The sequence below is a fragment of the Hemiscyllium ocellatum genome, chromosome 19 (genome assembly GCF_020745735.1).
Source record: "Hemiscyllium ocellatum isolate sHemOce1 chromosome 19, sHemOce1.pat.X.cur, whole genome shotgun sequence".
NCBI lineage: Eukaryota > Metazoa > Chordata > Chondrichthyes > Orectolobiformes > Hemiscylliidae > Hemiscyllium > Hemiscyllium ocellatum.
The window spans coordinates 41023333-41037219 of NC_083419.1; the positions used below are offsets into that span (position 1 = coordinate 41023333).

The 13887-nt window shown below is 39.4% G+C and overlaps 1 protein-coding gene across 1 annotated transcript in view; it reads right to left on the reverse strand.

Annotated features, from left to right (window-relative positions):
* The window catches only part of LOC132824716 (IQ motif and SEC7 domain-containing protein 3-like), a 142085-nt gene that overhangs the window by 25780 nt on the left and 102418 nt on the right, over positions 1-13887 (reverse strand). Inside the window, exon 11 of the mRNA XM_060839388.1 lies at positions 1904-1918. Within this exon, the coding sequence (XP_060695371.1) occupies positions 1904-1918 (15 nt within the window). The remainder of the gene's footprint in view (positions 1-1903; positions 1919-13887) is intronic.

The following is a 13887-nucleotide window of genomic DNA, read 5'->3' on the forward strand; positions in this document are numbered from 1 at the left end:
AGTTTATTGGGTGATATGGGTTACAGCATTCAGTCTTGTGGGACTGTTTGTAGCACCTGCGGTGCCCGTGTCTCCCAGTTGTGTTACTGGGACTAAAGACCTACCGAAGCAGAATTTCCACTCAAGTGAGGGTCAGAAGTTCCATCTCCAAGTCAATTAAAACTCCTGAGCTGAATATCTGAAGGGCAGCTGATACCCAGAATGCACATGAAAATACACATGGAGAGATACATTTCCCACCCGACTGTTTGGTTGGCAGAACATGAAACCCAACCACATGTTAAATTCTAAATGGTCGAACAAGAGTTTTCTATATTTGCAACATGACCTGTATCTCTTTATATTCTGGACCTTAAAATGCAAAAGCCAACATTCCATTAGCGTTTCTTGATTGTTCCCGGCATTTGTTATTGGCAGTTTAATAATGTAGGGTGTGTAGACCTGCCTGGTTTCCTACATTCTACCCTCCATTAATCTGAGCTCATTCATATTCTTCTACACCACCCATTACCCCTGAGATAACAGACCCCCCAGTAATGTCGCAATTTTAACATATCCATCCTGTTTTCAAAACACTCCATGCCAATTTTGGTAGGAATAATAGTAAAAAGGACTATTATTTGAGGGTGTTTCCACTGGCAAGTGAAACTCGGACAAGAGGGCATAGCCTCAAGATTAGGGGGTGCAGATTTAGGACCGAATTGAGAAGGAACTCCTTCGCCCAGAGAGTTGTGAATCTGTAAAATTCTCTGCCCAATGAAGTAGTTGAGGCATCCTGAGTAATGTTTTTACAACTAAGACTGATCATTTTTTGAACAGTAAAGGAATTAAGAGTTACGGTGAGATGGCGGGTAAGTGGAGCTGAGGCCATGAAAAGATCAGCCATGATTTTATTGAATGGTGGAGCAAGCTAGAAGGGTCAAACAGCCTACTCCTGCTCCTAGTTCTTAAGCTCTTATGCCTCACCTCCTATTGCCTCACAATCCTCTGAGATATCTAACTCAGACTTCTAGAACATCTTTGATTTTATTTCCTTCACTGGTAGCCATTTCTTCATCTGGAACTGGTGTGGCACTAAAGTTATGAGATTCACAAAGCCCTATGCTCGAGAATTCTCTCTTTAAATATTTCTGTCCTTCTATCTTCCTTTCCTCCTTAGGGCAATCCTTAAAACCTCTGACCTAATGTCATCTTAGTTTGCTCGGTCAAATGTTTTTTTACAACTTTTCTGTGAAGCAGTGTGTAATACCTTATTATGTCAAAGGCATTACATAATGCAACTTGTTGGTTTGTGAAGGGATTTATTTTGCATTCCTTACTGAGTTATTAGTCATGTCTAATATTTCTGACTCCTCTCTACTGTCTACTGAAATTGATCAATACTATAATGATTAAATGTGGCAGACTTATAACAGATTGATTAATATTTCACTGTTATTTCACAGCATGTAAGCCAATGGCTTACTAAGCCAAGAAAATGGAGGCTTATATCAATAATCTTGACTGAGCTATGACTTTCCAAAGGTGTGGAAAGAGGCCATCTGGCCCATTGACTATGCATTAACCCTCCAAAAAGCATCCCACCCTATCCCCGTAACCCTCTGGCTAACCCACCTTGTCTAAACATACCTGGTCACTGCAGGGTAAGCACGGCCAATCCACCTAACCTGCACAATATTTGGACTGTGGGAGGAAATCAGAGTACCTGACAGAAAACCATGCGCACACAACTGAGAATGTGCAAACTCCACACAGAGTCACCCAAGATTAGAATCGAACCTGGTTCCCTGATGCTATAAGGCAGCACTGCTGACCACTGAGTCACTATACTATCCATTTCATTTCTTATTTATTTACTCATTCTAAGGATCTGTGCATAACTGGCTAAACCAGCATTTATTACCTATGTCTAACTTTCCTCAAGAAGGTGACAATGAACTGTCTTCCTGAATGGCTGTAGTTTAAGTGGCATATGTATATCCAAATGCCTATTAAGATGGGAGTTCCAGGAATATAACTCAAATATGAATTAACAGTAGCATTATATGTTCAAGTCAGGCTTGTGTGCATCTTGAAGGAAGCTTCCATGCAGCTGCTGCCTTTACCTTTCTAGGTGGTACAGGTAATGATTTTGGGAGATTCTGTCTAAAAAGTGTTGGTGGTTTACTATAATGCATTTTGAGAATAGTACACACTGAAGGAATTTAAGGTGGTGAAGAGAATGATGATCAAGCAGGCTTCTTTGTCAACCTTCTTGAGCATTTTTGGAATTGTGCTCATGCAGACAAGCATTCCATTATAGTTGAAAATGTGTTGCTGGTTAAAGCACAGCAGGTCAGGCAGCATCCAAGGAATAGGAAATTCGACGTTTCGGGCATAAGCCCTTCCTGATGAAGGGCTTATGCCTGAAACGTCGAATTTCCTATTCCTTGGAAGCTGCCTGACCTGCTGTGCTTTAACCAGCAACACATTTTCAACTGTGATCTCCAGCATCTGCAGACCTCACTTTTTACTCGAAGCATTCCATTATACTCAGGATGTGTCATGTAGGTGGGTTTGGGGAAGGTTTCAGAGAGACTTTCACCACAAAATTCTCAGCTTGTGACTTCCTCATGTAGCTTTGGTAATTATTTGTTTATCCGTTTAAGTTTCTGGTCATTAATAATATCTATGATATTGGGGGTTGAGAATTCAGTGATGGCAATGCCATTGAATGACTCAGTAAGATTATTTTGAATGTCCCTTGATGGAGATGGTCATGCTTGGTTAATTGCCATTTAGCAGCTCAAGCCTGGGTACTGCTCAAGTTTTGCTGCTAGCAGGCAATGGCTGCTTCAATTTCTGAGGATTGACAAATTGACTTGGAGACTGTGTAATCATTACTGAGCATTCCCCATTTCCAACCTAGGGAGAAAGATCATTTATGAAGCAGCCAGGAATGGTTGGGCCCAAGACACCATCTTGAATAACACCTTGAGTGAAGTTCTGCACTGAAATGATTGGCCTCCAATAATCACAACCATCTTCACTGGTTTATTAAAGCGAGCTTTTACTAATTGTCTGAGACAACTGTTAATTGAGTTTTTTTTTATAATCTAGGACCACATTATAATTTTAAAGTTCTTGACTAATGGAAATGAATGACCACAATCCTCACAACCGAAGCTTTCCCAGAATCAATGAGCTCAAAACATATGCAGAATTTGACAGTTTTATAAAATTATCTAAATCAAAAGGGGCAATCCATAAGGAGAGATTAAATTATCAAAACTAAATTTGGAATAGAAAGGGACTGAATCAAATTACAGTTAAGATACCAAATAAGTTAACTATGCAGCCTTGGGAAATGTGGACAACAGACAAGAGATTTTCAGATATGCTGAGCCCATACACCCAACTCTTAAATGGCAAAGGTTCAGCACAGATGATTCTATCCATAACTGGTAAACACTCATCTCTCAAATGCTATTGTCTTTACTGAGGGAACTAAGTTAAATGCTAGTTTAATAATTGATGGCTATCCTAGATAAAATACATTACTGTAACAATAACAGAAATTTAAAACTGAATTTTAGAAATAAGCATGTATTTCCTCTCTTTTGCCTGGCACCTATTTGTGATTGACGATTCCCACCTGATATGTAATTGCATGTTTTGAGATTTAACATATTTAGATATATTTCAGAATTTATATTTTCTCACATAACTTTCTATAATGCTAACTTGAGAAACCAACTTTGTATTCTCCGGTCAGGGAGTTCATTACTGAGGAGCAGGCCAGACCCTAAAAATATTCAGGATATTATATTCTGGTTTAAACTTGTTAAAAATGTTGTCTGGAGGATGCCAAAATACTTGGCTGGTTCCTTTCATTTTGGGAAAGATTCATTTTAGATGCATTCAGTGTGCTAACAATCTATCTTTCTCAATTTAAGGTTGGAAAGAATTATCCATGAGGTACTCCTGATCTGGGATTGTCTTATAAGGGAGCTAGGAATTATAACTCACCACATAATGCTCTCAGTTAATCTCATCTCTTCAATGGAACTCAAACGTTATTCCAGGAGAGGATCTGGGTGAAACCTTATACCATATTTTGTACAAAAATAAACTGATGGAGTGGTCTTTGTTTGGAAAGTTGTCCTTTTTTTTGTGGACTGAACATGAATGGACAATATTCCACATTGTTGGGTAGATGTTAATGTTGTAACAGTACTGGGACAGCTTGGCTAGCCGCTCTGATATTTATGGAACACAGATGTTCAGCACCACAACCAGAATATTGTACAAGTCTTTAGCCTTTGCAGTCTACAGTGCTTTCAGCCATTTCTTGATGTCATGTGGAGTGGATTGGATTGGCGGATGACTGGTATCTATGATATTGGGGGATTCAGAAAGAGGCCAAGATAGATCATCCCACTCAGCATCTCTTTCTGAAGGTGGTTCCAATGCTTCAGTCTTGTCTTTTGCACTGTAATGTAATGGCCTCTGCCATCACTGGGAACAAGGATGTCATGGAGCCATCTCTTCTGATTAGTTATCCATTTGTAACTGGATGTGGCAGGACAGCAGAAATTTGATCTGAAATTGGAAAAAGAGCAAAGCACAATTTACACCTGACATGATCAGCATTTATTTCAATGCACTTGACAAGCTTTAATTGGGAGTTCACCCATTTGCAGCTAGGAAATAACATTGGCTGGAGGATTTCAAGGAAGGGTATGGTTTACAATGAAAGTTATTCTTTCAATGAATGTCTAAAAACACAGAACTTGCAGGATTGTAGAGGGCCACAGATTTATGGATGAGGCAAAAAAAACGTAAAAAGACTAAGGTTTACCAAAATAGTAACTGTCCTTTAATTCTAATCTCTGCAAATTCTAAAGGAAAGTTATCCAATGTTAATGGAGGAGATTTCCAGGACTGTGGATATCTATCTTCAGCAAGCAACATCAGGAGAAAATTAATGATCAGGTGAGTCTAAATGAACCATAAAGACGACAAGATATCGGAGTAGAATTAGGCTATTTGGCCCATTGCATCCTTTGTGCGCTGTGGTAGTGTCCCTACTTCAGAAGCTGGAGGCCCAGGATAAAGTCTCATCTGCTCGAGCAGTGTGCCATGGCATCTCAGAGCAGACCGATTAGGAAAACATCTTTGTGCCAACAATGGAGAGGGGATCTTGTGGTATGATGGTCATGTCCCTACCTCAGAGCCAGGAGGCCTTGTCATCAAGTCACACCTGACCCAGAAGTCCAGAATATCTCTGAACAAAACGTCTGGAAAATATATGAGCCAACAATGACATCTGCCAGTGTTGCAACTTGCACTGTCTATCCACTCACACTCTGTTAGAGTACTTTAATAGCTCATTATTCACAATAATGTGATTACACAATATGGCCATCCACTGCCAGCTTTAAGTAAGCTTCCTGTGGTGGCTGAGGTATCCACCTAAAGAATGTTAAACAGCCTGACCCCATCCAAATAGCTTGTGTCAGCTAAGGTAGGAGCACTGGCATATGAAGAACTACAGCACAAACCAAGCTTGCCAGAAATCTGGAAGAGGATAAAACTCACAATTGGAAGCTGCTATTAATCCCTGATCCATCCTTGTTGAAGTGCAAACTGTTTTAATACTATTTTCATATGCTTACCATATGCTTTAACTAAAGTAAGGAAGGGCACAACCATATCATCACACTTTTATTGTAATATTGAAAGGTGTCTTATTTTATTCCTGTGTTAATGTTCTTTAGCTGCACTGTAGTCCCTGTTGTTTACATGTACTAGCTATATTTCAAAACTGTCTAAAAGTCATTTTTTGGTACACCACGCTCTCTGATATGTTTTGATTTTGTGACTGGCTTCCACTCAATTTCCTCAGTAATTAAATTGTTCAGAGTGCTTTAAGAGAAAAAAAAAGTCATTTCAGTTAAAGTTGCTGTCAGTGTGAAAATAAACTCACAACTTGAATAGTTTAACAATTCTGTAAACTAAAAGGACCTGCCAGCTAGGTGATAAATCTTTCTGAACCCCCACAGGGGTTCAGACACAATGGGCATTAGTGGAGTATCCACTGCAATCCACTAGTGAGATAGATCAGCTGTTTCTTTTGCATTATATGATATATTCTAGTTAATCCTTCAATCATCACCGCTAAAACTAATTAACTGCTTATTTATCTCTTTTTTATACACAGGAGCTCACCGCATACAAATGAGCAACTACATTTATGCATAAATGACGGTGGCCAGTTGATTATTGCAAGCTAGTGAGTGTTCTGAATGAGTTTAACAATGTAAATTCTTTCTTTTCCTCCTTTTACATTTCCTACTCTCTGGAAGAGCTGGTCAACATTGAGCTACAGTTTCATGAATGACTTCAAGGAGCTGTTTCTTATGTCTGTGACCAATACAGGTCACTGAACCTGAATCAGCATTCATGCAGAGGAACTTTTGAGCATGTGCACAGATAACAATCATGTTTTCCCTCCAATCCAAGAATATTAATCTCCACCACAGCTCCAACTGAGATCTGCTACCTTAGCCAAAACCAGGACTTGCACCAGGGACCTTCCCAGGGTGACATTGCAGTTCTACACCAGTTGGTGCATTTAGTCACTGAATAGCTTGAAGTACAGAATTTATAAAAAATCTGTACATGTTTCAACAATGCCTCTTAGTTAATTTAAACAAGCACTAGTTCAAATATCAGTCCATTATCAATTAGCAGTTTTCTCACGTATCTAGAGATGACTAACTGCCAACTTTTGAAAATAAAAAACGGGTAATCATTAAATTGTATCAGATTAGTCTTGCCTCTCACCTCAATAAGTTAGGAGCTCTTATGAGTATTTAGTCTGGAACCATTTATAAATGACAGTGAAAAGCACTCAGTACAGCAGGCATATAGCTGCAGAGGGACAGTCACAGTTATGAACTGATGCTCACATTTTATTCATACACGAGCAAGGAAATCATTGATATTACCTCATGGCAATTCACTTTCCAGGAGAAGAATGTTAATGCATGAATTAGCATTCTTTCCCTTGCTGTGATGTGGTTAGCAATAAACACCCCAAAGTAAAGTTACTTCTTGATTTCCATTAAAGCATTCTTCCATTTCTTTAGTAAAAAAAGAATTCGCCTTTCACATGCCTTATCTTCAACTTCAAAAATATATTGATTCTCTGCTTTTGTTACCTAGCACTGTTTAGTCACACAAAAGTATGCTGTTTGAGTCCACGGTACTTTCTGCAAGAACAATTTACTTATAGCTTGCTGTACATACATATGGGCCTGGATTTTCCATTAGCCAGTCAGTCAGTATTTCTTTGTAGATGGAAATTCTATGCGGAAATCCTGCAGCAGACACTGAAGGAACTTCTCAGGAAAGTGAAGATCCTGCTGTGTAATTCCTTCATGCCTGGAACCCTCCAAACGTTTCCATTTAAATTGAAGAAATTAACTGAATAATTAATTATTCAGGAAAAGTTAGACTACTAAATAACTACTCTAATTCTTGAGCAACTACTGAACTGACTCCATACTTAACTCACAGATCCTCAACTACATCTCCACCATGCAGCTCAGAACTCAAGAACCTGACATGACATTCGCCTCTCTACCTCCCCACTGACATTCCTGTCTCACTGTGGACCAAACACCCATTTCCCCTGCTCTGGACATGTACTCCCTTACTGCATCTCCCTTCCCCACTGTGAAGCTGCCAACCTCTGCCCTAAACACACACACACACACACACACACGCACACACACACACACACACACACACCCCTTGATGTGGATCTGTCCCATCACTCCCCCACTATCGTTCCCCACCTGAGGTTATCAGGTTATCAACACCTCTTTTGCTGCTCTGGACCTGACTTACTCCCTACCTACTTGGCAAACATCTGGCATCCTACCTCCTGCCTACTCTATACTTACTTATTGGGCACACTATTGTCACAGCACCCTAATGTCACACTTACCTTCTGATCTTACCTTTGGACAATAGCTTTCAAAGTAGCTGATTCTGCATCTTTAAATTTCAGAATACATCAGCTTCCCACGTCTGATACTTAGACTTCCATAAGGCACTTGATAAGATGCTACATCAAAGATAATTACAGAAAATAAAAGCTCATGGTATTGGGGATAACATTGTCATGGAAAGAAGATTAGCTAGCTAACAGGAAATAGGAAATAGGCATAAATAGGCCTTTCCCTGGTGTAACAAGTAGTGGCGCTTTAAGTTTTTTAAATAAATGGCTTCAATGAAGAGAGAGAAGGTATTCAGCTAAATTTGCTGATGAGACAAAAATAGGGAGGAAAGTGAATTGTGAAAGAGATATAATGAAGTTACAAAGGGAAAATAATGAGTGAACTAAAAGCTTTGGAAAATCAAGTATAACATGGGAATATGTGAAATTGTTCATTTTGGCAGGAAAAAAAAATTAAACATGTTACCTGTAGTGATTGTAATGAGGTCAGCCAGCTGGATCTCATAGAATATGCCTTCCCTGATTGGGGCTGTTAATCTGGTCCAATCAGGGAGCCCTGGCTGACAGATAAAATGGATGAGTGCATGGTGTGGACTGAGAGCCGGAAGGTGGATAGGGGTGGGCTGCCTTAGAGTGGTCGGAAGGTTGGGGGGGGGGGGGCTTGCTGGGTCTGTATTGTCTGCACTTTTGTATGTAACAGTATTGTCTAATGTACAAATGTCATTGTCACTGTCATATGTGGAACTGGGATTTGAGGTTTGTCCTCATTTCCCTGTGTAAAGTGGTTGAACAGTAGGGTTTGGGGCCTAGCTTTGCTGCTCCTCTCCCTTGTAAAATTTCTGTCTCACGTACAGCTGTAAATGTTTTTTGTAAACTGTTTTGTAATTTGTTTAATAAAATTAAAAAAAAGGATGAGTGCGTGGGGTGGACTGAGAACCGGAAGGTGGATAGGGGCGGGCTGCCTTAGCGTGGTTGGAAGGTGGGAGGGATGGTGGCTTGGTGGGTCTGTATTGTCTACACTTTTGTATGTAACAGTATTGTCTAATGTGCAAATGTCATTGTCACTGTCGTATGTGGAACTGGGACTTGAGGTTTGTCCTCATCTCCCTGTGAAATGGTTGAACGGTAGAGTTTGGGGCCTAGCTTTGCTGCTGCTCTCCCTTGTAAAATTGCTGTCTCTTGTGTACAGCTGTAAATGTTTTTTGTAAACTGTTTTGTAATTTGTTTAATAAAATTATAATTCAGAGGAAAAAAAAGGGATGGGTGTTGGCGATATTGCCACTTTAGTGCCTGATTCTTTTTGAGGCGGGACTATAGTCAAGGACTGTTCATGTGTAAAAAAAAGGAATGACTAAGTGATGGTGTATCAACCTCCATGGAGTTAATTCATTATCTAAATTCTACAAGATTGCAGGTCTCTGAGATGCAAAAGGAGGTGTATAAATCACAAAACAATTGTGTAAAAATAAAGCAATTATAAGAAAAGTTAAGAGAATGTTATTGTTTAATCCAGGGGAAATCAAATACGAAAGCAGGAAGATTATGTTTCTGGAATGTACCTGGAATAGGCATATTGTCTTCTGAGGAAAGGTTGGACATGTTAGGCTCAGTGTGGCAAGGTGGCACAGTGGTCAGCACTGCTGCCTCACAGTGCCAGAGACCCGGGTTCAATTCCCACCTCAGGCGACTGACTGTGTGGAGTTTGCACATTCTCCCCATGTCTGCGTGGGTTTCCTCTGGGTGCTCCAGTTTCCTCCCACAGTCCAAAAATGTGCAGGTTAGGTGAATTGGCTATACTAAATTGCCCGTAGTGTTAGGTGAAGGGGTAAAAGTAGGGAAATGGGTCTGGGTGGGTTACGCTTCGATGGGTCGGTGTGGACTTGTTGGGCCGAAGGGCCTGCTTCCACACTGTAAGTAATCTAATCTAATCATATCTGCTGAAAAGTAGAAGAGGAAGTGGGCAACTTAATCGAAGCATACAAAATACTGATAAGGAAATGAAAAGATTCCTCTTCTGGGAGATTCTAGAACAATATTTAAAAATCATCCATTTAAATCTGAGACAAAGCAAAATAATTTTCTCACAGAGGGTTTAGAGTCCTTGGAACTCTCCTGGAGACTTCACATATTTTTAAGGCAGAAGTAGACAGATTATTGATAAGCAATAAAGAAAGGTTACAGGGGTAAAACAAAATATGAAGTAATCAGATCAGCCATGCTCTTGTTGAAAGGCAGGGCCATCTTCAGGGTCCAAATGGCCTACTCTTCCTCTTTATTTGTGCTTATTTGTTCGAGAACAGATGAAATCAACTGATAATCTGCAGATCTGACCGCACGCATTTGCTTGACTGCTACACCAATATTCAAATCCTATGGATCAAGTAAATTTGAGTGATTTTATTAGAACATCAATAAACACTGGCCTCACTGCTAGAAGAACCAAGGACAGAAACACCTGACAACACCAACTCCACCAGCAAAGACAGTATCCTCAAACTACTAGACATGTGCCTCACAATCCATTTCATCTTCAATGATAACACCTACAAACAAATCAATGGGACATCTATGGGATCAGCAATATCAGGACTTTTAGCAGAGGCAGTTATGCAATGGTTAGAATGAACAGCCTTTCCTACTTAGAAGAAGCCTTTGAATTTCATTTTACCTACTGAGGGGTGACCTTATAGAGGTTTATAAAATCATGGATAGTGTAAATAGACAAAGTCTTTCCCTTGGGTGGTGGAGTCCATAACCAGAAGGCATAGCTTTAAGGTGAGATGGAAAAGATTTAAAAGATACCTAATGGGTAATTTTTACATGCAGAGTGTGGTGCATGTATGAAACTAGCTGCCAAAGGTAGTGGTGGAGGCTGGTCCAATTACAACATTTAAAAGGCTTCTGGATGGGTACGTGAATAAGAAGGGTTTAGAGGGATAAGGGCCAAATGCTGGCAAATAGGACTAGATCAGTTTAGGATATCTGGTCTGCACGAACATGTTGGACTGAAAGGTCTATTTCCGTGCCGTACAACTCTATCTCTACGACTCTAATTATGCTCTTGTACAACACATTGTAATTTCAAAATGTCTTTGGTGAAGAATCTCAAGTTGAAGAGCTCTTGGTATTACTAATCTCTCACTGAAGACAAGCAAATTATCCATGACAAAGAAGTGCTTGTGTAATTTTGTTTGGATTGTTTTTTTACAAGATGTTGGCGAGCCTTCCAAATAATAGTTCTGACTTTGAAATCACTCTTCATCATGTGCCTGGGCCTCTCTGAGATCCTGCACTTCCTTTCAATAACAGCAAAGTGCTTAGTAAATTCTGAAATATAGGCTGAAAACTCCTCAATGAAGGGCAAAACTTCGCCATTTGTTCTAGTCATTGGTATCCTTGAGAGGGTGTTGGTTGTTGTTTGGTATTTCCCCTGGACATACTCAATAAATGATTCATACCTGTGTTACAATAAGGGGTAAATCCTCCTGCTTAATTTAAAACAGCAACACAGAAAAGATTCATCTCAAGCAGTAATCTGTGAGAATTCGAGAGGCCAAGAACTATTTAAAGTAAAATGTAACTTTATTTCTTAAAGTATAGCAGAGAATAATTAACTAACAACTATTTACAACTCTTTCCTCTAACCTATCATTTATTTTTCCTTCTATAATACTGGTCCGATAAAACCCCCGATTAAGGTTTACTGAAAAATTCACATTTCAAAACCAGCCAGCAGTCAAATCTTCTCTTTATCTTCCTCTGCACAGTTACTTTCCAGGTCTGTGTTAATATTTGTCTCTGTTTAAACTCCTTCTTTAAACAGGTACCTCTCAGAGAGTTCTGACCAGCAGCCTACATCCATTGGTCTTTCAGCAGTTCTCTCCTGACTGTTCAATTTTCCCCGGTCGTATACCCCCAAAGCATCAGATTATGTCATTGGCTTTTAATATTGTCAATATTCTAAATTCAAACTTGATTGGAAGTTTTTTTGGACTATAATTTAAATCAATTGGCCTCATTCAAAATTGTTTCAGTCTTCAGGTGACGAGCTATCCTAGCTGCTGGACCACATGTTACATTATATTTTGTTCCGAACACTTGGTGCTGTCAGGTCATTCTGCTAGCTTTTAACTCTCTTAAAGATACAGTACACCCACATCTTCATAACACCTGACTAGACTCAATCTGAACCACTGAATCCTGGATTACATTTTAATAATATCGTTCATGCCCAGAAGACAACCCGAGATTTATGGTCAGGTTCAATTTTGAAAGGTAATCCTATCACATAATCTGAAATATTTTCACATTCCCGCTGTACTGCTGAAACATCTTTCTAAAACATGGCATATCGCTATCTATTTCTGTGAGCTATCTATAGAGGCATGGTAGACTGATATTGATCTACAGTTCCATCTTTTTATATCCAAAAGTCCCAAAAATATAAATGATGTAACTGTCATTACTGTAATCAGTAAATGTTGACCATAATCAGGTAAAATTTCTGAAGAGATCAGGAACTATTTGATTTCTTTCAAAAGCATTTTGAATGGTTGTTGATCCAGGACCTTTCTTGAATCTTCCTTACAAGTTGGCCCGAGGCTTGTTAAATTCCATAAAGTATGGTAGAAATGAGCTCACTTGATTGAGCATAACAAGGAACAGCTGAGATTCTGTGACATTTCTTCAAGGCGGAAATTCGCTTATAATTTTCATTTTTTGTGGATCGACTGTGATTCAATTAGCTGGAGTGATGTGCCTGCCCAAAAATTCTATCTTAGATTTTGCAAACTGGAGCTTCCCATTAAATATTAGATGTGCGTTCTGTAGGACTGCATCACTGTTCTTACTCATTGATCATGTTACTCCTTTGTGAATTCACGTTTCAGTATGTCAACCATGTGGCATACTATACCATTACTTTCATCTGAAATCTCAGACATTATCAGGACTCTGGGAAGCATGAAGAATCAGAGGGACCTTCATGTACATATTCACCAGTTCCTTAGCAGGACAGCTAGATTAAGTGGTTAAGAAGCCATATAGGATATTTGCCTTAATTATCCGAGGCATAGAGATAAAAGAGCAAGGAGATTATACTGGAATTGTACAAAATGTTGGCTAGGCCACAGCTAAAGTATTGTGTGCAGTTCTGGAATCCACATTACAGGAGGGATATGATTGCACTGGAGAGGGGGGCAGAGGAGATTGATCAGGATGTTACCTGGGCTGGAGAATTTTAGTTATGAAGAGTAATTTGATAAACTGGGATTGTTTTCCTGAAGTACAGAAGACTGAAGGAGTATACGATTCAGATGTATAAAATTGAGAGGCATAGATAGGGTAGACAGGAACAAACTTGTCCTCTTGATGAAGGGATCAGTAAGCATAGATTAAAGGTAAGGAGCAGGAGGTTAAGAGGAGATGTGTGGAAAAATGTTTTCATCCAGATTGTGGTGGGAATCTGGAACTCATTGATTGTAAAGGTGATGAAAGCAGAAATCCTCATAACATTTAAGTAGTATTTAGATGTGCACTTGCAATTCCAAGGCATACAAAACAATGGGCCAAGTGTGGGAAAATGGGTTCAGAATAGTTAGGTGCTTGTTTTTGACCAGAGCAGACTTGATGGGCTGAAGGGCCTTATTCTCTTCTGAAGGCCTCAAGGAATATGATTGAGTTGTTCCCTGAAAAAATACCTGGAGCAGAACACAATTCCAAAAGGTAATCTGCTAAAACAACACCATTCAAAAGGTAATGAATGTTGTAAACATTCTGGAATCTTCATCTAACTGTAATTGCCAAAACCCATTCTTAGCATCCAGTTTGGCAAATAGAGTGTTCTTGATTACTTTTACTGGACATTCATCCACTGAGGA